Here is a 21,128-nt window from a genome sequence, read left to right as displayed (position 1 = left end):
ATTAGTATAATCTTGACGCAATGTAATTTAAAGACAATTATTGCTCTACGTCTCAGCTCCTTACTACTACAATTATAATTCTATTGGTAACCGCCGTTATGCGCACCCAACAATATGGATACCTGACTATGATCAGCAAATCCACCGTTATCAACCTACTACTGATACCTCTCGTTCCATTTAGGTCATAATGGGTCGTGCGTACGTTGAGACTTGCCTCGAAACATCCGTACAAACGTCGGGGTTCTCCCGTTAACAAAATATAGATGGGTCGGAAGAGCGCCCTTGTCGCCGGAAGAGCTTCAGAAGATTGGCCCTCAGGCGCGAAAATGGGCTGCCGAGGTACAGTGACATCCCCTTTTACGTGTCAGGTTCTGTCAATGCTAACATATATTGCTCTAAGCAAATCCTAAATGTATGGAGACGGGGAAAGGACATTGATAACCCGAGGGCCCTATGGGGTGACGAGGTACGTTTCAGCTGGGAGAGCCATGCAGTCTTTATTCTGAACATCTTATGTAGTTGGAATATGTAATGGTAGAATTCGATCCTTCGCAATCTCGCGCAACGGCAGTGTTGGATCAGGAGAACGTCTTGCATCGGTGGAACAATCAGATTTCGAGCAAGTTGGGGTAAGTGAGGATTTAGCCCTGATTGGAGCTCAATGGCGACCACGGATCATCCAATTGACATAGAGTCCAGGGAATCTCCCGAATATGAGGCCATGGATCTGCAGCCAGAATGGCAGAACTTTTCGATCGAGTCCACCCCTTCTAAGCCATATACCGACGAAACACGGGACCTGCTCAATGTCGAGAAGAACATGAAACGGAGGTAAGTGCGTAGTCTTCAGTATTAGTTCTACCAGTGGTCTGACAATTACAGACGAGCATTAATCAGAGATCTTTTGGGGCCTACCCAATACCCGCTCACTATTGCTTCCTTTCCGCGCTTAGGTACCAAAGGCCAATTCACGACACCCCACTATGACACCTTGCAGAGTGACGTCCACCACAGAATGGTGCCACCTCAAGTGGTGGCTCCGGGGCTTCGGTATTCCTACATAAACCAACAAGTTCTTGGTCGAAGAAAGCGTCCAGTTGGCCTCCATGTCCCAATATATAGGGATTGTAACACTCCGAGACCTTTCCTAGATGAAGATTGCTTAGCCGAAGGAGCATTGTTTGGGAAGGACTCTGTCTATCTCGAAGGACAGGCGTTTGGTGGAGCATGCTGCGCACTCCAGACCACAGTTCAAGCTGCAAATGAGCCTGATGCGAGATGGCTACACGACCAATTAGTCATTCTCGGTCCCACTATGCTGGCATTAACAGCAGCAACCCCTATCTATAAGGGGTACCTGGTTAATACAGACTCCCGGTGGGACTACCTAACGGCTAGCTTTGATATCCGTACGCAGGAGGAAGAATTCAAGTTTCTCGAAACTTCTAAGCCATGTTGCTCGAGGCCACTAACTCGCTGGTCGTCCAACCGGGTGTACCTGTCTCATGAGCGGCCAACAGACATATCAAATGCCTGTGGACAAGTTCAAATGGACGAACAAGCAAAGCGGCAGCTTCTTGATGGGGGCATGGATGAATCTATAGCTTCATACTTTTCCAATCTTCTATGGCACGATCCACTCTGCCTGAACCAAGATGCAATCGAATTGAGCAGCCCGGAGACTACTCATATGTTCGAAAAGTTTCAACACGGAGTGTGGAAGCATGTCCACCTGAAAATGCCAGAAGCTAGCACAGGGGCTGGCTGGCGGATTGAGTTCCGCCCCATGGAGGTTCAACTCAAAGATTCGGAAAACGCAGCATTCGCGGTGTTCATGTTTTTGTTGTCCAAAGCCATAATGGCATACCGGCTGAACTTCTATATCCCCATCGAATTAGTGACAGAGTCCATGCAACTGGCGCAAAAGCTTGATGCTGTGACCAAGGAACGCATTTGGTTTCGTCGACGGGACTGGGCTCCAGGCGGGCTGAATTCTGTCCAATGCAATCCTCAACACGGCTGCTCTCAGTCACAGATGGAGGACACATATGCTCTGATGACCATTGACGAGATCATCAACGGCGAGCACTCGACATTGCCGGCTCGATTCCCTGGGCTGGTGCCCATCGTTCGATCGTATCTTCTAGAACGGGATTTGCTCCCCAATGAAGAGGCCAAGCTGATGCAATACCTCAACCTCATCAGTTGTCGAGCGAGTGGTACTCTGCCCACTCCTGCGAGGTGGATGAGAGACTTTGTTGCTGAGCATGACGACTATCAACAGGATAGCGTCGTGAGTGAGAAGATATGCTATGATATGCTGAGAAAGGTTGTGAGTATGAATGAAGCCGATTGAGTCTAGTATATATGTACTTAGCAAATATCGTTGAAGCTTAAAAATGTTCTGGTAGGAATTATCATTAGTTATGCATCTCTATGGAACCCAGCATTCCCCCATGTGTTTTAGGTCAAAACCAAGGCCTCGTTGACGGACTCTTGTGAGCGGATGACATTTGGCAAGCGATCTGGCTATCAATAATTCTCCCTTTAATTCTAGATGCAGTCATAACAGGTCGATTTCTAATGTTTCATTGCACCCAATGTTTCAACATTTCATCTTATGCACATATGGGGGCAGATGTGTAGAAAACTGAGCGAACGGGAGAAGAAAAACTGAAATAATTCAGCGATAGAGAATCTATAGCAGAGAACCTAGAGGCTGTCATATAGACAGGCTAATACAAAGATTCTCAGGGCTTCATGAAGTGGTCCAAAGATAAAACATTTGGAAACAAGAAATATTGGTCAAGTCAAGCGATTTACCAAGAGTTGTACCTATGGAAATATATTTCCAGAAAGACTTGTTTTGGACCGACAATGCCCAGCTTGAAAAGCCAGCGTGTTAAATTTGTCTGACCAATTATTCGAATAGACCCACATGTAAAGAGCGTTCCACTACATAATGTTTATTTTCATCCTGTGAAGCATTTGGTATCATATGTTACCAATAGACTACAATGGATAGCAGTGCTTGGCTGACCCATTATTCCTCACTTATGTAGCCAAAGAATAAGAAGTTCTTCAACAACATCCGATGTGGTGTAATGGCTAACATCGCTGTCTCTCACACAGCAGCTCGGGGTTCGATTCCCCGCATCGGAATCATCTTTTTGTTTTTCTTTTTTTTATTCCTACATTTCTTTCCATTTTCTTGTTTCCTTGTTCCTAATTGCTTTATCCCCCTTCCCTTTCTTTCTTCTTTACACAGTTGGTTTGTTCTATTTCGTATTCTTTCCTTTGGTCAACGCCAATCCATAGACTCCGGACACATCCTATTGTAAACCACCACACATCGCCACTGTCTTATTGGCTTCGCATAACATCTCTTGTCTGCATGCTCTGTACGAATAGCTCCTTCCCTACTTAATCACGGCTTCTTGTCACTGGGCCAATTTGTCAACCTGGGATGTATCCATGTTTCCGTGGGTGGCCCACATACTGACAGACATTGGCTAACCGTGTTCGATGCTGTTTCCAATTCTGGCACGTGGATATACTTCCGACGTGGGGATACCACTATCTACTAGTATGTGGGCACCTCGGTTAGAGCCTGTACTGATACTGATCAGGGTAATCTAGAGACTCCATCTCCAAGTTGACAAGCCGTATGGTCACGATGATCCATTAGCAATAGCACCCGGAAGGATTCCGGGAAGCATCCGGACGAACACGAAGACGGGTGCAACGATAGATTCCTTCTATGTAGAAAACAGAATAAAGATCTCCCTCGTCTTCCATGATAGTGTATTCATTACTCCAAAGTAAAGCCGAAAATCATCATGTATTGCCACGACTGCCATCATCTTCTGCGTATCGACCTTCATACGCATATTATGCCGCCCTCTCTACCAGATCTCTCGTCATATCCCTCAAACTCCACAGATTCCCCATGGCTGTCTCTCCGGGAAAACACCCAGAACCCAGAAGACATCGACATGTACGTAGGTGATCGATTTTTCCGTACAGTCAGCCGGAATTGCTACGACGTCAACACACGTCTAGCGGAGATGGACGCCGCTGGGACCGACATCCAAGTGCTCAGCACGATCCCCATTCTCTTCTTTTACGACCAGCCTGCCGAGCCGGTAACAATCCTAGCCAGGCACCTGAACAACCACATCGCTAGTCTCTGTGCACAACACCCGGCCCGGTTTCTGGGCCTAGCAACAGTGCCACTACAGGATGTCCCAGCGGCAGTAGCAGAGCTGCATCGGGCGAAGAGCGAGCTCCACCTACACGGTGTGGAAATCGGCACGACCATCGACGGCATGACACTAGATGACCCACAGTTAGACCCATTCTGGCAGGCATGTGAGGAACTCGAGATGCCCATCTTCATCCACCCGCTGGGATACACCTGGCCAAAAGAGAACCCGAAACTCTGGTCCCGGTACTGGAGCTCGTGGCTGGTCGGCATGCCCAGCGAGACAGCGCTTGCCTTGCACCTCCTCATTTGCTCGGGGACGCTGCTACGGTTCCCTCGGCTTCGACTTTGCTTTGCTCATGCGGGTGGTTCTTTTCCTGCACTGTTGGGGCGTATTCAGCATGGATATGACTGTCGACCGGATCTTGTAGCCACGGATGCAGGTGGTGTCACTCCCATGGAACACGCGACAGTGCGTGATAATATCTGGATTGACAGTCTTACTCACGACGTTGATCTTCTAGAGTTTCTAGTGAAGAAAGTCGGTCCACATCGGATCGTCATGGGCAGTGATTATCCGTTTCCTTTGGGCGAAGTCCCGGAAGCTGGTAGAATGATTGCACGAGATAAGCGCTTGGACAAGTTCCTTTCACAGAAACAAAGAGCGGACATGTTGGCTGGTAATGCGTTGCGATTTCTCAATCTGGACGCGGATGAGAAATGGAGGGACTTACTGGAAATGCGACTGAGAGCCTGTGAGAAGGGGAATGGCTCGAAGCCCCATTTGTCTTAACCTCTCTCTTTCTCTGTTTTCTTTTTTTCCTCTCGCTTTCTTTTCCTGGTACATAGTACAGAGACAGGATTTACGATAGGCATAGTCAATGTATCTTAGGCATAATGAGCAATGTGCAATACCATATCTTGATACGCTTTGAGTATAAATGACTTCCTGCCCCAGATACTCTCTAGATGAATCATGATAGTCTAATTCTACTGAGTTTCAATTACCAACCATGAGCCAGGGCTGCGTGTATGACATGTGCAACCAGCATGCAGTTACATGTATGCAACTACATATTATCTAGATGTTATGCCACGTACCGCCGTACTATGGGTTGCTTAAATCCGCTGGAAGAGGGAGGGACCTTCTTTCTGTTTGGCGAGATAGGGGGTTTTACTAACTTAAAGCTACCATTACATGTGCCAAGGCTTTCCCCAGACTTTCCTACATGCATACAACATTTTTACACAGAAAGCTATGGAGATATTCCAAAAAAAAAAAAAAAAAAAAAAAAAAAAAAAAAAAAAAAAAAAAAAAAAAAAAAAAAAAAAAATTATGTTTACACGTTGAACCCCGCCTTTCTAGCCCGCTGTTTCCATAGAGTACGTGGAATAGCTTTACCGAATCGAATCAACCACCCCAGTGTAGGCGAATGTTCGTAGACTTTACGAGAGCATAGAGTTCAAACCGTTCAACTTTGTGCACGGTTAACACCAATACATCGGCTACATGTTTTCTGCGTACCCCCTCAGCACTACTAAAGCCTAATATCATTACTTCAAGCGGATCACCATCCGTCATCCGTATCCGCCGGATCTACTTCCGCTTCCTCGGGTGATCAGCCCTACCTGTACTGAGGGGAAAAGGACGGCTCTCCAACATGTATCAAGATTACATGAAGGGAAGTAAGGTGTGTGTGTATGCAGATAAATCCCAGGCGCACCTATGATGTCTAAACCGCGGGCCTCAAGTGACAGAGCCCCCGGAACACTGCGGTTCGTAGCGACTGTTAATGCTAGCATCAAGCACAGTGACCATATCAGTTACGCTACCTTATAGTCTTCCTGGCAGTGAATGGAAACATTTCCCGCATATTGTTCGTTGTGTTTGCCAAAATGATCCCTCCATTTTCTTTCGCATCGTGGGTAGCGGAGAATGAGGATAAACTCCGTCCCCCGGTCAACAATTACTGCCTCTACTCCGGCGAGGACTTTACTCTGATGGTTGTCGGGGGACCCAATGCTCGAAATGACTACCACGGTATTAGGCCCTTTTTATAAGTTTGCTTTGAGATGAGACATGCACTTGAATGAATATTAACTAGTTTTCTTCAATGATAGTCAACCAAACCGAAGAATGGTTCTATCAGGTCAGAGGCGACATGCTTCTGCATATCATCGAGAATAATACAACTTTTCGCGAGATATCTATCAGGGAGGGAGAGATGTTCTTACTTCCCGGTTTGTTTGGATTGTCCCATCACAAAACGGCCTTATGTTAATTGTAACAGGGAACACGCCGCATAACCCAGTCCGATTCACGGATACGATCGGCCTAGTCATGGAGCGCAAGCGGCCAGAAGATACCTTAGATCGTCTACGATGGTACTGTAGAAAGGGACAGCATGAGGAACCAACAATCATACGCGAGGAAGTCTTCCACTGTGCTGATCTGGGCACGCAATTGAAGCCATTGATTGAGAGATGGCAGACGGATGAGGAGAGTCGGCGATGTGGGGCCTGTGGAGTGATCGCGGATCCGAAATAGCTCTCGGATTATAAATTATGGAGCGCGCGGTGGTAGTTAATCTATATGGTTTGCTTGGTCCATGAATGGTACAAGTGGTGGAGTAGTCAGGGTTATCCCATATAACCCTTTTGGGATAGCAGACAGCCCTAAGCAAGTAATCGTCAACTCCATAGTTCTTATAATAGCACCAACAATGCCACCTTTGGGTGTTCTCCAGGTTTCGGGTGTGCTCTAGTGAGACTGTTAATCTTAGTGGATTCTTGGCATGATTTACACCCGGAAGACAGGATCAGACCACACTCACTGGACCGGATAACATCCGATGCATGCTGCCGTCGTCGGATGAGATGTTCCCAACTCCTTATCTTTTCTCCTTTCCTGGTGCTTTATGACCTGTATTAATCTGAAGTCGCCTAGAGTTACAATGGCCATGTCTCCACAACTATGGGAACTCGATACCCTCGAAGATGCAGAAGGCCATCTTCAGACACTCGACTTCCAGCCCTTCAAGCTCCAAAACCTCGTCAATGGAAACCTCGTCCCTCACCCCCATAATGATTGGATTGATTCTATGAACCCCAAGACCGGCCTCCACTTCGCATGCATTCCCAACAGCACTCCCGAGCAAATCGACCAAGCCGTCAAAGCCGCCGATGCAGCCTTCCCTTCGTGGTCTGCCACACCTCCCTCGCAACGATCACAATACCTCCAGCGCATTGCTTCACGAATTGAAGAACAGCGGGAATTGTTTGCTGTCTGGGAAAGCATCGACCAGGGAAAGACCTTGACGCGCGCAAGAGTGGAGATTGATCGCGCGGTGTCTAATTTCCGGTGGGACAATTCCTCGTTGCCTATACTTGTGTTTCTTGAATTAACGTGCGCCACGGGGCAGATACTTTGCGACCTATATCCTGCACCAAGAAACCCATGCTCGATTAACCGATACCAACGTCTTGACCTATGAGCATCGTTCACCGAAAGGCGTCTTCGCGCTTATTTCGCCATGGAACATGCCATTGTATCTTCTTACGTGGAAGATCGCGCCCTGTCTGGCCTTTGGGTGTACGGCCGTGGCGAAGCCGAGCGAGTTGACTAGCGTGACAGCCTACCGTATGTAATACATACCCTTGACTGCAATGAAACCGGACAGACCTGATAGACATCCAGTCCTCTCGGCCGTCTTCCAAGATGTCGGACTCCCTCCCGGTGTGATCAACCTGGTCTACGGACCTGGGAACCCCACCGGCTCAGCTCTGGTTCGCCATCCGCTCGTAAAAGGCATCTCCTTCACCGGAGGCACAACCACAGGCCGACAAATCCGCCGCGATACAGTCGACGACATCGGAAAGCATCTATCGCTCGAGCTAGGCGGGAAGAATCCCACTCTCGTGTTCGACGACGTTGACATGGACAAGGCCGTCGCGACCGCAGTGGCAGCCGCATTTGAGAATCAAGGAGAGGTACGTACTACCCAGCCCAAAGACGCCCAGTCAGGAAGTCGAGGACTAACGATCTTCAGATCTGTCTCTGTGGCTCCCGGATCTATGTCCAAAGGAGAATCTGGTCGGAGTTCGTATCGCGCTTCGTCTCATATGTCAAAAAGCATTACGAACTGGGTAACACAGTCGGTGCGGTCGTTTCTTTACCACATTATAACAAGATCCGGTCGTATCTCGCTCTAGCTGCGGAAGACCCCGTCAGCGTCTTCCATCTCGGTTCTGTGCCACCCGAAAACCCGGAAGGAGGGTTCTGGATAGAGCCGGCTGTTTTGACGGTGTCGGAGTCGAGTCCGTTGTTGATGGACGAGATCTTCGGCCCCGTTGTTACTCTCACTCCGTTTGATACGGAGGAAGAGGCGATTCGGAAGGCCAATGATAGTCAGTATGGGTTGGCTAGTATCTTGTTGACTAAAGATGGAGCGCGCATGCGACGTGTCGGTGAGAGGCTCGAAGCTGGGTTGGTGTGGATTAATTGTTGGCTGGTTCGGGAACTAGGGACGCCGTTTGGAGGGATGAAGGCTTCCGGCACAGGGAGGGAGGGGGGTGAATATAGTAGGGAGGTGTTTACCTCTGTGCGCACGTTGCATATTCCGCAGGTATAGACGGTGTGGATATTACTTTTCTGTTGTTTCCCATTTTGCATTGCCCAGTTGCCCAACATGTTCCATACGAGCTTCTGTTCTGTCGAAGAACAATATTGATATGGTCAATTTCAGATGTGATGTATGCGAGAGTCGACCATGCAATACTAAGTCAACCACGTTATCCTTATCAAGGTGTCATTAGCCGGTATATATGGCTTCCTCTAGTGAGCTGTGTATCCCCCATCAACCGGCAGGGAAACCCCCGTCACCAAGCTAGCATCGTCGCTAGCCAACACCACCGCCATCCGGGCAATATCATCCGGCTGTCCAAGCCCTCTAAAGGGCTGCATCCGACGTATATTTTCGAATTGAGAGGGCGACGTCTCCTCAAGCTCGCGTACCATAGCTGTGTAAATAGCTATAGACGGTTGTTAGTACACAACTGCACGCAATCCCATCCGAGCAAGCAAGCAAGGAAGACACGCATACCCCCAGGACAAATAGCATTCACATGGATCCGATCAGGGGCATAATCCAGCGCCATCTGGCGAGTGCAGTTGACGACAGCTCCTTTGGACGCGCAATAAGCCGCTACAACCACGTCAGCCGAAGCCTATAAACCGACTCCAAATCCCCAGAAAATAACTTACGAGCACCCAGCCCTCCTACCAACCCCCACACAGAAGCTATGTTAATAACCCAGCCCCGATCGCCCGAAGAATGAGGCTCCTGCTTCAGCATCTGCGCAAGCGCATACTTGCAGCCAAGGAAGACCGATTTGGTGTTGACCCGTAGGGTCGTGTCCCACACATTTTCATCTGTTTCGTGAACACGGGCTGGATTCCGGCAGTCTGTGGAGACCCCGGCGTTGTTGACTAAACTATGCAACTGTTATTCGCGTCCTAGTGGTTAGGGTATTAGAATCGTGTGATACTTACATATCCAGTCGACCGAACTCTGCCACGGCTGTTTGTACCACTCGTTCCATTTGGTGGGCATCGCCGACGTCGGTTTCGACGTAGATGGCTCGCCCGCCTGCTACGATAATCGCGTCGTGGGTGGCTATCTCGACTTCATCGGGAACCTGGGATCGGGCGGTTGGTGATAGGTCTGCGCAGACTATATGTGCACCTTCCTGTGCGTACCGAAGGGCAATTGCCCTTCCTATTCCTGAGGAGGAACCCGTTATGAGGGCTACTTTGTTAAGAAGACGGACCATGGTTAGTTACAGAGCTGGATAGAGTGTTCAAATTTTCCACTATGGTTAAGTGAGGAATACCATGTAATATGTATATATACCCGACAACAACGTGGCGTTGGGCTTCTAAAACCAACGAATATTTCAAATTCCTAAGATACAAATCTGCAAGCGCCGAATGCCGCACCACTGAGAAGGCTTCCCTTTGATCCGTGCCATGCGGGGTAGCTAGATCAGATCATGGTGTTGATGAATAGGGCTATACATATCGGGCCATGTAAGCACTTCTATAGGTACCACTAGTGCAACTAGGATTTGGCGAAAATAAAATAATTGCAGAGCAGAGCTCTGCAATGAGGCCATCAAGGGACCCTTCATACGGTAAACACATCTAGTGCATAGTATATGCGATCTCAGCCAAATTTGTATGGATTTGTAAATTCGAGACATCGACCATATGTTATGACCGCGTGGTAGTCTTGCAAGAGACATGCGCAAACATCCTTGCTGGAAAACCAAAGGATAACAGCAATTTTGTAGGCGTTGAAGTCGGGTAGTTCAGGTATGGTGCAGCCTTGGCATTAGGATGCAAAATGTCTTAGTCCTTCAGGGTGCAATGCTTCCCTCACTAAGACGGGCGAAACAGACGTAACTCAACATCCCACAGATACAGATACATACATAGGTCGTGTTGAGACAAATGACCGCACGTCCAGTCCATGGCCACAGACCAGTCTTGCGGGGACCCCAAATACCCCACACCTACCGGACGTGTTAGACGATCAGCGACAGAAATGCAAGGGCGTCAATGTCGGTTAACGCGCATTTCCACGGCGAGACCGAAGCGGTCCATATCGCTTATTATTATGACATATAGGTCGCAGTATCCCCACCAACCTACAAGGGAAAACGTGTACCGTCCAACGCCGAGTAGCCCGGGTCTTCGGCAGACAGTCAATCAGACGCCTCTCAAAAATGGCGCATATCCACCGCGAAGCCTGTTGTGCTTCGACCTGCAGCTTAGGTATTCGTTTCGCATAGACTCGGAGTGGGTTGTAGGCTTCCCGTTGCTCCTCGGCCAGTTTCGTAGTCTGAGTTGCGGATATCATGCAACATGTACATGTACCATGATGTGGTGGAAAGCTGCCAAGTTCGTATACAAAAAAAGCGTAAGTTCACCCATCGCATAAACTGGCAAGAAAACCTTCTCTTTGGAAGTTGGAACAAGTCGTCCAGGCACCGCGGAGGGTATTTGGGGTAGTGCTACGGAATTGGGGTTGAGGAAACCAGCCCGAAGAAATCGAGAAACTTGCCCGATCCGGTAGTCGCCTCTCAGCTTCGGATGTCCGCGGTGTGTGTGTGTTTGGGTGTGTCCCTGAATTACCCCTAGAGTGTCGATTTTCACACCGAGTGGCAATTCCATTACTCTATCGCTTTCCTTCTCGCTCACTGCCGGTTTACCGTGGCCAATAAGGCCTTTACTCAGGATGCGGGGTGATGTTGGTCTGGCCCAGCACACATATTCAGAACGAGACATTCTAACCGATATGCTAAGACCTGAAGCCTAAATCACACGGAGAATTAGGGTTTTGACCAAGAAATAAATTTTTCTTGGGATCGACACTAAATTAAGCCTCTGACACGGTTGCATTCCGAAGGTAAAAAATTAGACAATAATAATTCCTGACTAACACTGGTCAGCATAAAAATCAGGCCATGAACGAGAGGATTTTTTTTCCCTCTTGTTCCAGAGTCTTGGCATAGATAAGCCGGGGAGGAAATCGATTATAACATAGCAAATGGTAATTGCATCGCCACCTGGGGGAGATATGGGGGAGATTCTGGAGACATGCAATAAGAGCAGTTCAATTATAGAAAGCAAGACATGACTTTATTCCTTGAAAAGCGAAGATCCTCAGGCAGGAACGGATTCCAACCGAAACCCTTGGGTAATGGAAAGGGGCCCGAGCCAATCATAAGGCCAGGTGGGTGCAAAGCTTTTCCAAGTGGGTCCAAACTGTTACTTAATTTATTTCGATAAGGATTCCCATTGGCTGGAGCGGGGCCTCCCGCCCACGGCCGCATGCAAGTTGTGGGTTCGTCGAGCTTGAAATCTGCACCTATGAGATCCTCGCACCCGGGAAAGTTTCGGAAAACTGTATACACCGCGACCAAATGCGTCGCCAGAAGCCCGCAAACTCGATGTTAGCAAAGTTTGCTGCTGCGGGTATATCTCTGCGCATAGAACGTTGCAGTAATGCATGCAGCAGGGCGCATCGTGTGATCTCTCAGTTCCCCAGGTTCCTTGTTTGTTGATTAAGATCTGGTCCTCGGAGTCTCGGACAGACTGTCACGGCATTGGCCACCGTTAACTCCAGACTGCCTTCTGCTTCCAAAGGGGATCGCGTGGAGAGAACGGGATCTCAACTCCGTGACCCACCAGGGCTTGTGAGAATTTTCTCCCACCGCGGACTTCCTCAACGTCCTTTGCGCTTATCTCCCAGCCCCGGTCTTCGGCAAGAGAGAGGATAGTCTTATAGCGTCTGCCACGACCTCTGGACTTCTTCTATCTCATCACTTTTGGCCATCTCTGGGTTCGACACGAGAGGATAACTTGACTGTCTTATATACTTGACTGTCTTATACTCTCCACCCCTCGACGCTTCTCGCCCCGCAATAGTCGCGTCAAGATGTTGATGGAAGGCGTTCCACCACCGTCCGACCCAATCGAGAACAAGCATGGCGACCACATGTACGCCGATGATGATTTGAAAGCGGAACTGCAGAACATCCCTGTCGACGACCCATTTGGTAATGAGGCAACAGCGGAGGTCAAGTACAAGACGTTGAAGTGGTGGTAAGTTCTGGATCCCTCGTATCCATTGGACATCGGGTGACTTAGACTAACGTCTCAGGCAATGTGGAATGTGTATGTTTAGCCGTCGAACGAGCCCCATCCCATCGATAGCGTAGCTAACAATACTAGTCATGATTGCCGAATCGGTCTCCCTTGGAGTCTTGTCCCTTCCTGCTACTCTTGATACGCTGGGCTTCGTTCCGTGGGTCCTCCCAGAATATTGCGTCTATAATCTTGTTCTTACATTTCGTCGATAGGGCGCTCATCCTGATTGTCGGTCTTGGTATTCTCGCCCTCTACACTGGATATGTCATTGGCCAATTCCGCGAGCGACACCCGCACATTCACAACCTGGCTGATGCTGGTGAAATCCTCATGGGCCGGTTCGGCCGTGAACTGTTCGGTTTGGGCCAGATTCTGTTCTCGATCTTTATCATGGGCAGTCACATTGTCACCTTCACCGTCATGATGAATACGATCACCGAGCATGGCACCTGTTCCATCGTCTTCAGTATTGTGGGCATGGTGATCTGCTTGGTCCTCTCTCTGCCCCGTACGATCAAGAACATGACCTACATCTCCATCGCCTGTATGTCTTCCTGCAGAACTAGACCAGAGTCCCAGAGCAATCAACTGACCAACCCTCGCAGCCTTCCTTAGTATCTTCTCCGCCGTCATGATCACCATGATCGGCGTCGGCGTCCAATACAAAGGCGGCGTCAACATCTACGCCACCCAGCAGACAAACATCTACCACGGCTTCACTGCCGTGACGAACATTGTCTTCGCGTACTGCGCGCACGTCGCCTTCTTCGGTCTGATCGCCGAGATGGAAGAGCCTAAGGACTTCACCAAGGCCCTGTGCTTGCTGCAAGGCTTCGAGATCGTCCTCTACGTCGTCGCCGCCACCGTCATCTACTACTACGTCGGCACCGGCGTCGCCTCGCCCGCTCTCGGATCCGCCGGTCCCGTGCTCAAGAAGGTTGCGTACGGTGTCGCCATCCCCACCATCATCGGTGCCGGTGTCGTCAACGGCCACGTCGGCCCTCAAGTACATCTACGTGCGCATCTTCCGGAAGTCCGGCCGCATGGCCAAGCGCGACTTCGTCTCCGTTGGTTCCTGGGTTGCTATTGGTGTGACCTGCTGGGTCATCGCTTGGATTATCGGCGAGGGTATTCCCAGCTTCACCAACATTGTCAGCTTGATTGTACGTTTCCCCACCCCTGCGTCGGAACTGGGAAAGAAGGCTTTTGCTAACTGATCTACCAAACAGAGTTCGTTGTTCGCCAGTTGGTTCACCTACGGCCTCAGCGGCGTGTACTGGTTGCATATGAACTGGGGCTACTGGTTCTCGTCTCCTCGCAAGATTGCCCTGACCATCCTCAATTTCCTTATTGTCGGTATCGGCGGTACTATTGTATGTGACCCATTTCTCGCCCCCGAGTCATATGAGTTATACTAATTGTCATCTCGCAGTGCGGTCTGGGATTGTACGCCTCTGGCAAGGCCATCCACGACGACAGCTCCCGGGCCAGCTTCACCTGTGCCAATAATGCGGACTAGGCTTTTGCTTTACTTACGGTATTAATTTATCTTATCGATCTAGTTTTTGGGCTTGGGGTTCGGTTTCTGTTTCAGCGTCTGACGATTTGCTACATGTTGCTTGGATGATCTACGATTGAGACCATGCTGATTCTATTTGTCATGTATATACTATAGACTTGCATTGAGCGTGTTGTTCTAGATGTCTGTTTGTATTCTGAGTTTCCCTGTTTAGTGGCTTCGAGATATAGATATAGATATGTGGATCTTATGTTGGAAACTATCTTGTACTGAGGTAGGGTGCGAAAAGATCGTGTTGATCCCTACGGGGGTTCGTGTATCCTTTCCTACGAATCTGCCAGCTGTATACAAAATACTATTAGGACCTGAGACGGCGGTGGAGCTGATCCAAGCTTTGCATCAGAAGCTCAAGCTTCGTGTGCGTCAGGCGTATGGCATGAGTGAATGTGCTCCGTGTACGCACATGCAGGTAGATATTGAGTGCCAGACAGTTACTTTGGGCGCGGCTAACTACTATTCTAGACTTGGGATGAGACATACACCCATCCGGGTTCCGTTGGCCGTCTTCTCCCAAATATGACTGTCAAGTATGCCGCGACTGAAGGGGATACGGGACGATCCAAGGAGCTCTGGGTCAAAGGACCGAATGTCTTCCTTGGATATCTGAATAACCCAACGGCGAACGGTGAATCCTTCTCTGAGGATGGATATTATAAGACTGGTGATGTGGGATACGAGGATGAGAATGGCCATTTCTACATCACCGACCCAGCAAAGGAGTTGATCAAGTATAACGGGTTTCAGGTGGCACCGGCCGAACTCGAGGCCATCGCTCTAGGCCATCCGGCCATCGCAGATGTAGCTATGACGGGAATCAAGGATGGCCAGTCGGGGACAGAACTACCCCGGGCATATGTGGTTGTGGCGCTGGGATACGAGGGTACCCGGAGCATGGCTGATGCTATATATCAGTATGTGAGCGATCGAGTGGTTGGCTACAAGCGCTTGCGTGGGGGAGTGCGTTTTGTGTCGGCTATTCCACGGAACCCAGCCGGGAAGATTTTGCGACGAGAACTGAAGCAGTTGGACTGAGCGGCCAAGCTGGAGCTTCCATTACTTCATGGCCCACTTGTGGATTGTCCTCAGCGTAGCTGTATCGTAAAGACAGCATTGTGTCCGGAGAACTGTTCCAGTGAAGAATCACAATTCACCATGTAGTAGTTATGAAAGCAGCACAAAAGGAGCACTAAAGGAGTTGAATGGCGATCATTGGATACATCCGCATGACCCCCGCACCGACGAGGCCCACGCTAAGCCTTATTCGGCAATTGAAGGCTCCGATCCCTTCAGCCATGGAGAACCTTAGGCCAATACGAGTGGTCTTCACCCCTTCTTGGGGTGTGCTTCACGACCTCTCTCTCATTTCCGATTCTTACCTCGGTACCCCGACTCGAGTCTCTGCTACATATCCCTGGCCTTCTCAAATATGTGCCCCCTCAGCTCATGCGAGGCAATCGTCCTCAGTACGACTTCTCACCCAAATTTGCCGAAATGACTCGTTTTCAAGCAGGTCGTCCGGTCGGAAACCAGGACTATACGTCCTCGACCGTGGTTATTATAGGGGCAGGCATATCCGGTATCACCTGACTATATTCCCCGCGTGGTGGCTACCGGGCAACAGATTAACGGACTCATAGGCCTCTGTATGGCGATTGATATTATCAAGCGAAGCCAATGTCGTAACCTTGTCATTCTGGAGAAAGGCAGCCAGGTCGGGGGTACTTGGAATGATAACAGATACCCCGGATGCGCCTGTGACGGTACGTGCTTCAAGATCCATGCCATTGATTATCCTATACTAACCTATCACCAGTCTGGAGCACATTGTACAGCTTCTCCTTCGAGCAAAAGACCGATTGGACAAGAGAACATCCGGGTCAAGAAGAGATTCGGGTACGTCTACGCGGATCGACGGTGTCCGGGCCCCAACTAACACGTCCAGGACTATCTGATTCACGTCGCGGAGAAATATGGTCTCTATAAATACATCCGCTTCAACACGACGGTGCAGGAAGCTCGCTGGGATGACAAAGAGCTCAAGTGGAAGGTCAGCGTGGCCACGTCGGGAGCCAAAGAGCCCCAATTCCACGAGTCATACGACATTACCACCGACTTCCTGGTATCGGCAGTCGGTCAGCTGAATGTGCCTAGCTTTCCCTCTATTCCCGGCCTCGATGACTTCACCGGCAAATTGATGCATTCTGCCCGGTGGGACTGGACGTATGATTTCGCCGGAAAACGCGTCGCTATCATCGGAAATGGTAGGTAGGGTCGTTTTTCATTCCTCGAGCGTCACTATCATGACCGTGATACTGACCGATCTAGGCGCCACTTGCGCCCAAATCGTCCCCGAGCTGGCTAAATCAGTCTCGCAAGTCACGGTGTACCAGCGAACCCCCAACTGGGTCATCCCGCGGTATGATACAAGTGTCTCGTTTATCCAAAGATTCTTGCTCTCCTACGTGCCGCCTATCCGCTGGTGCAAACGCGCCCTCATGATGCAAGCTCGCGAGTTCAGCCACGATGCTATCGCCAAGGCCGACTCGGCCATGTCAGGGTATATACGCAAAATAGCCATCGCTACCATGAAAAGCCAGGTGTGTGATAAGCCAGAGCTATGGGACAAGTTGACCCCAGAGTACTCGCCTGGCTGCAAGCGTCTCATTCCATCGGACGACTTCTACCCCGCATTGAATAAGAAAAACGTGCATCTTGAGACGCGACCGATTCAGCGCATTGCCGAGTCTGGAATCGAAACGGTTGATGGCGACCTTCAAGAGTATGATCTCATTGTTGCGGCGACGGGATTCCGCTCGGTCGAGTTTATGCATCCTATCCAGGTGTACGGGCGAAACGGTCGTCCGGTGTCAGATGTGTGGAAGGATGGGGCCGCAGCCTACTATGGTGTCACGGTCGAGGACCTCCCCAACTTTGGTATGCTGTATGGACCGAACACGAATCTGGGTGAGTGGAGCATGAGTCTTATATCTTGTGAGAACCTTGGACTAATCATGTACAGGTCATAACTCGATCATCTTGATGATTGAGGCACAGTCGCGTTACTTGAGCACGCTGATCGGTGAGGTTGTGCGGGCCAAGGCTCGCAGTGACTCGCTGGTCTTGCAGCCTCGGCCGGATGTGGTGGCTGCGTTCAATGATCGCCTCCAGGAGCAGTTAGAAACAAGTTCCTTCGCCGACCCGCACTGCCATAGCTGGTATAAACTGGAAAATGGCCGGATCACCAACAACTGGCCAGGTCGGGTGGTCCCCTATCAGAAGGACTTGTCACGGGTGCGATGGGAGGATTACGTCGTTGAGGGGACAGGCAAGTCCTTGGTGGAGCGCAAGAAAACGACTAACATCGGTCGGGTCCAGGAGGAATTGCCTGTTCGTTCCTCGACGTTGGTGCTGGGCGCTTTGGGAGCGGCCCTGGCAGTGGGCGGGTACTACATGAATGGACCGCAGGCTTTGCTGCAGCGGCGCCGTTGACCGATCTCTCTCTGTCTATCATGTACGGCACGCAGACTGTTCAGTGCATATTCACCAGTGGTCCGCCGCTGTCCGTCACGGTTGTTGGAAAAATATAGGGCGTTAATTTCATATTAATTCTTTACCCATTTCACATTTTATTAGCTGTCTCACATTGATCGATTCATGCCCACAGACTCCTGCAGGGGTTTCGGCATGGGATATTGGTATGCAGCGCAGTAATTTGAATTTGCAAGGGATCATTCAGCCCTCTTCAGGCGAAAACAAAACTCGTGTAACTTTTCCACGGTATGGTGCTTGCGTAAGGGAAAACGCATCATATTTCAGCCATAAGCATGCTCCCGCGGTATCCCCGTCCAGGCGTCGATCAGATAACTTTGTCTTGATGAGATACGGTTGTTTGGATGCTATACTATTGCCATTGCGACTTCGGATGAGTTGCCTTAATATTCGTCGTGAGAAATATATATTTTCGGAGAAAGATATCCTCGTTGATCTCCACTATATCTTCATTTCTCGAACACCTTCTAAACAACTTGTAGTCTGGAGATCTCACTTACATGTCACCTGTTAGGTTCGTGCATGGAGTAGACAATTCATTTCATATACAAATGCATTGCCTCTAATTATATACTCCTTCAACACTTCAATTGATGAGATGGTCTACCATGATTACCTAATCCAATCTTCAACCGAATCAGGCTAGACTACTAGATCGAGCCACTAACCAGCGCAGGCAATGGACAACGTGTCCGTCCCGAGGGCGGGACAACTTAGACACAAGTCCATTCCAAATATAACTTCCACCAAAAGCCACATTTCATTCACTTTTATGCATGCCGGCATTTGGATACTTCCTACAAGGAGTATGAGTAACCCCACAGTAAACCGAACTGATACAAAATGAACAAAGAGTAGAAAGAAACATTTGTCCCAACTCAACTCCAAAGGAAACGAAATCAAGAAAGGAAAGAGAAAAAGAAAAGAAAAAGAAAAGGAAAAATAAGGCCGATCGACCCTGTCGCCATCACTCAGCAAAAAGGGTTGATTTGATACCAATGAGAGTGGCTGGTTTTCTCCATCCGTTTGCCCCTTTTGTCGGATGGTCGCCGAGGACAGAGGGTTTGGGGGGGATCGAGGTGGAGAAGGTGGTTTTATTTCAAGATTTGTCTTTCAATAATTTTTGGTGTGTGCAGTTATAGTTTACTTTCGGTATGTTCTGTGTCGTACGGTCGGAGATATGTTGGGGGGTTACTTGCTTATTGTTGCATTGCATTGCATGTTGGGTGGGCTGAATTTATTCACTGTGATTGAGTTTATTGAAGTACAGAGTCGTCTGTGCATCCTGGTCGTTGAGAGTATCAATGCTTTAACAAGGTCAAAAGTAAACCTTGAGATACGAGCCCATGAAGTAAGTGGTCTCGTGATGCCATGTGGCACCCAATGGCACGAGGAACTCCTGGAGCTTAGCTTCGTGGACGTCAATTGAAGCTGTGTTGCTCTCCTTTTCGAGTCCGCAGGTAAGTAACATTGTAGTGGGGGTGAATCCTGTCAGACTCGTTTCAATGACATTGTTGCATTGATCCCAGCACTGCCTCTCTGACGTCTCAAAATAGAGATCATGACAGGTCTTTTGATACCAGAGACAACCATGTTCTCCAGACGTTTGTTTCCAACTGCCAACAGTTCCATGCCAAGACGGGGGCCAAAAAGAGCTTTGAGCGCCAGGATGGATGGAGTCGACCAACATGGCCCATTCGCTTCCTCTTCCGTCTGAGACAAGTCCGACGACTTGGCACTTGGCAGTGGCTGTTAGTATTATTTCCGTACGGGTCACTTACATACGATACATCCTTGCTGAAACGGACAATACCGTAGTAGATGGCACTATTAGGACTAATTTAGCCGTGGGATCCATCCTACCCCTTTTGATATATCACTAATTCACCTGTCTGTGAAATAGAGGGAGAGAGGGAGAGAGAGAGCACTCGCGGTACGGAGTATCTCTGAAATGGAACAAATCCATAGCCGTAAAAAGGGGACAGTGCATCGGAAAGAGATCAAGACAAAGAGAGGGAGAAGGGTTGGGGAGGGATAGCTTTGTTTGTACCCGCCACACAACTGGATCGACGGGTTAGATCCCAGGGCTGCCCGACTGGGCTGAATCCCACGATTGATTGTGCCGAGGAACTGTTGCCTGTTCTCTGGGCACTGCAGGGTGTCCCTCCTTATCCTGTTCCCCATATCTTATAAGGCAATCAGAGGCTCGCAAGATCTCCTCTAACATGGAGAAGTCTGACGCTAACGCACGGTCAGGCCGTCCAGTTCTGCTGTCAGACCAGTCAGAGTGCCGTGTATCACGACGGTTTTGTTAGTCTGGACACTGGTCAAGATGATGTCTGTCCGACCATGTTCAGTGTATGTTTCCTCTGACTGAGCGGAACCGACGGAACAGAGCGCTCGTGATGTCACTGGGTTGAAATGGTGGAGAGAGGTGGCCTGAGACCCTGCCTGAATGAGTATCGATATTATGATGGAATCGATCCGAAAAAGTTAAAAGAAAAAAAAAAAAAAAAGGAAGTGAAGCCAAAAAAAACATGTTGAACTATGAATTTATGAACCAAATCTGTCCATACTCTAGCGAGGCAGACTTTCTATGATTACCGACATACGGGATATCAAGTTGAGTCGATATATATAGCATCTTCTCCGGGAGGTTAACGGTCAACCATCCTTTCGGTGTTGTGAAGTGGATCTTTGGATTATATTCGTCGATACGAAGTATGCTATGTAGTATGTACTCCAGAGTACTATGTAGGAGGTAGATAGTACTACATTGACTTTACCAGTGGCGGAGAAAGAAAAAGGAAACCCAATCGAAGGAAAAATGGAAGTCCTGGTGGCACTAAGTCCTAAACAGTCGACTCCGGGGAACGCCGCCTGCGGATGGCGGATCCAATGATTGGTGGCTGTGGGTACTTGGGTCCGACCCAAAAGGAAAGTGATCACTTGCTCAAGGGAAAGTTGACCGTGTGTCACATTGCCTCTTCTATCTTAGCGGCATACCCGAAATAAATTACATCTATTCCTTGGAAGCGACCATGTAACCTCGAAATTGTCGAGGTCAGAATTTTCCCTGA

At 49.2% G+C, this 21,128-nt stretch overlaps 10 protein-coding genes and 1 non-coding gene across 11 annotated transcripts; 9 read left to right on the top strand and 2 right to left on the bottom strand.

Annotated features, from left to right (window-relative positions):
• Positions 1-190: 190 nt before the first annotated feature.
• BDV37DRAFT_286739 (glutamate--cysteine ligase) lies at positions 191-2,359 on the top strand (the record flags this gene model as incomplete). Its single annotated transcript, XM_032087978.1, has 6 exons — positions 191-201; positions 267-342; positions 404-469; positions 523-632; positions 703-834; positions 886-2,359. The coding sequence occupies 6 exons, from the start codon at positions 191-193 to the stop codon at positions 2,357-2,359; spliced, it is 1,869 nt and encodes a 622-aa protein (XP_031937692.1).
• Positions 2,360-3,093: 734 nt separating this feature from the next.
• Positions 3,094-3,165, top strand: BDV37DRAFT_t187. The gene has a single exon. It is a non-coding gene; the product is annotated as a tRNA-Glu (tRNA).
• A 633-nt stretch (positions 3,166-3,798) lies between these two features.
• Positions 3,799-5,000, top strand: BDV37DRAFT_297055 (amidohydrolase family protein; the record flags this gene model as incomplete). Its single annotated transcript, XM_032090242.1, has 1 exon — positions 3,799-5,000. The coding sequence occupies exon 1, from the start codon at positions 3,843-3,845 to the stop codon at positions 4,998-5,000; it is 1,158 nt and encodes a 385-aa protein (XP_031937691.1). The 5' UTR covers positions 3,799-3,842.
• An 894-nt stretch (positions 5,001-5,894) lies between these two features.
• On the top strand, positions 5,895-6,813 carry BDV37DRAFT_258024 (3-hydroxyanthranilate 3,4-dioxygenase). Its single transcript, XM_032083009.1, has 3 exons — positions 5,895-6,248; positions 6,329-6,448; positions 6,499-6,813. Exons 1-3 carry the CDS (start codon positions 6,104-6,106, stop codon positions 6,753-6,755), a joined length of 522 nt encoding a protein of 173 aa, XP_031937690.1. The 5' UTR covers positions 5,895-6,103; the 3' UTR covers positions 6,756-6,813.
• Positions 6,814-7,167: 354 nt separating this feature from the next.
• Positions 7,168-9,554, top strand: BDV37DRAFT_297053 (aldehyde dehydrogenase; the record flags this gene model as incomplete). Its single annotated transcript, XM_032090241.1, has 4 exons — positions 7,168-7,568; positions 7,630-7,847; positions 7,905-8,197; positions 8,257-9,554. The coding sequence occupies 4 exons, from the start codon at positions 7,168-7,170 to the stop codon at positions 8,836-8,838; spliced, it is 1,494 nt and encodes a 497-aa protein (XP_031937689.1). The 3' UTR covers positions 8,839-9,554.
• On the bottom strand, positions 8,689-10,039 carry BDV37DRAFT_297051 (SDR family NAD(P)-dependent oxidoreductase; the record flags this gene model as incomplete). Its single annotated transcript, XM_032090240.1, has 4 exons — positions 8,689-9,238; positions 9,310-9,411; positions 9,471-9,700; positions 9,759-10,039. The coding sequence occupies 4 exons, from the start codon at positions 10,037-10,039 to the stop codon at positions 9,042-9,044; spliced, it is 810 nt and encodes a 269-aa protein (XP_031937688.1). The 3' UTR covers positions 8,689-9,041.
• A 584-nt stretch (positions 10,040-10,623) lies between these two features.
• On the top strand, positions 10,624-11,467 carry BDV37DRAFT_209846 (uncharacterized protein). Its single transcript, XM_032079986.1, has one exon. The coding sequence runs from the start codon at positions 10,738-10,740 to the stop codon at positions 11,206-11,208; it is 471 nt and encodes a 156-aa protein (XP_031937687.1). The 5' UTR covers positions 10,624-10,737; the 3' UTR covers positions 11,209-11,467.
• A 1,241-nt stretch (positions 11,468-12,708) lies between these two features.
• Positions 12,709-14,439, top strand: BDV37DRAFT_286734 (putative amino acid transporter; the record flags this gene model as incomplete). Its single annotated transcript, XM_032087977.1, has 8 exons — positions 12,709-12,875; positions 12,934-12,947; positions 13,005-13,077; positions 13,133-13,464; positions 13,526-13,926; positions 13,955-14,083; positions 14,150-14,293; positions 14,353-14,439. 8 exons carry the CDS (start codon positions 12,709-12,711, stop codon positions 14,437-14,439), a joined length of 1,347 nt encoding a protein of 448 aa, XP_031937686.1.
• Positions 14,440-15,015: 576 nt separating this feature from the next.
• On the top strand, positions 15,016-15,531 carry BDV37DRAFT_286733 (uncharacterized protein; the record flags this gene model as incomplete). The annotated part of the gene is made up of 1 exon (XM_032087976.1): positions 15,016-15,531. The coding sequence occupies one exon, from the start codon at positions 15,016-15,018 to the stop codon at positions 15,529-15,531; it is 516 nt and encodes a 171-aa protein (XP_031937685.1).
• A 459-nt stretch (positions 15,532-15,990) lies between these two features.
• On the top strand, positions 15,991-17,988 carry BDV37DRAFT_286732 (flavin-containing monooxygenase; the record flags this gene model as incomplete). The annotated part of the gene is made up of 6 exons (XM_032087975.1): positions 15,991-16,075; positions 16,137-16,259; positions 16,313-16,392; positions 16,442-16,760; positions 16,825-17,463; positions 17,519-17,988. The coding sequence occupies 6 exons, from the start codon at positions 15,991-15,993 to the stop codon at positions 17,986-17,988; spliced, it is 1,716 nt and encodes a 571-aa protein (XP_031937684.1).
• Positions 17,989-18,718: 730 nt separating this feature from the next.
• Positions 18,719-20,344, bottom strand: BDV37DRAFT_258011 (uncharacterized protein). The gene has a single exon (XM_032083008.1). The coding sequence runs from the start codon at positions 19,736-19,738 to the stop codon at positions 19,367-19,369; it is 372 nt and encodes a 123-aa protein (XP_031937683.1). The 5' UTR covers positions 19,739-20,344; the 3' UTR covers positions 18,719-19,366.
• Between the last annotated feature and the right edge of the window lie 784 nt (positions 20,345-21,128).

This window comes from Aspergillus pseudonomiae (assembly GCF_009193645.1).
Source record: "Aspergillus pseudonomiae strain CBS 119388 unplaced genomic scaffold BDV37scaffold_80, whole genome shotgun sequence".
Classification (NCBI taxonomy): domain Eukaryota; kingdom Fungi; phylum Ascomycota; class Eurotiomycetes; order Eurotiales; family Aspergillaceae; genus Aspergillus; species Aspergillus pseudonomiae.
This window is presented reverse-complemented; position numbering and strand designations above follow the sequence as displayed.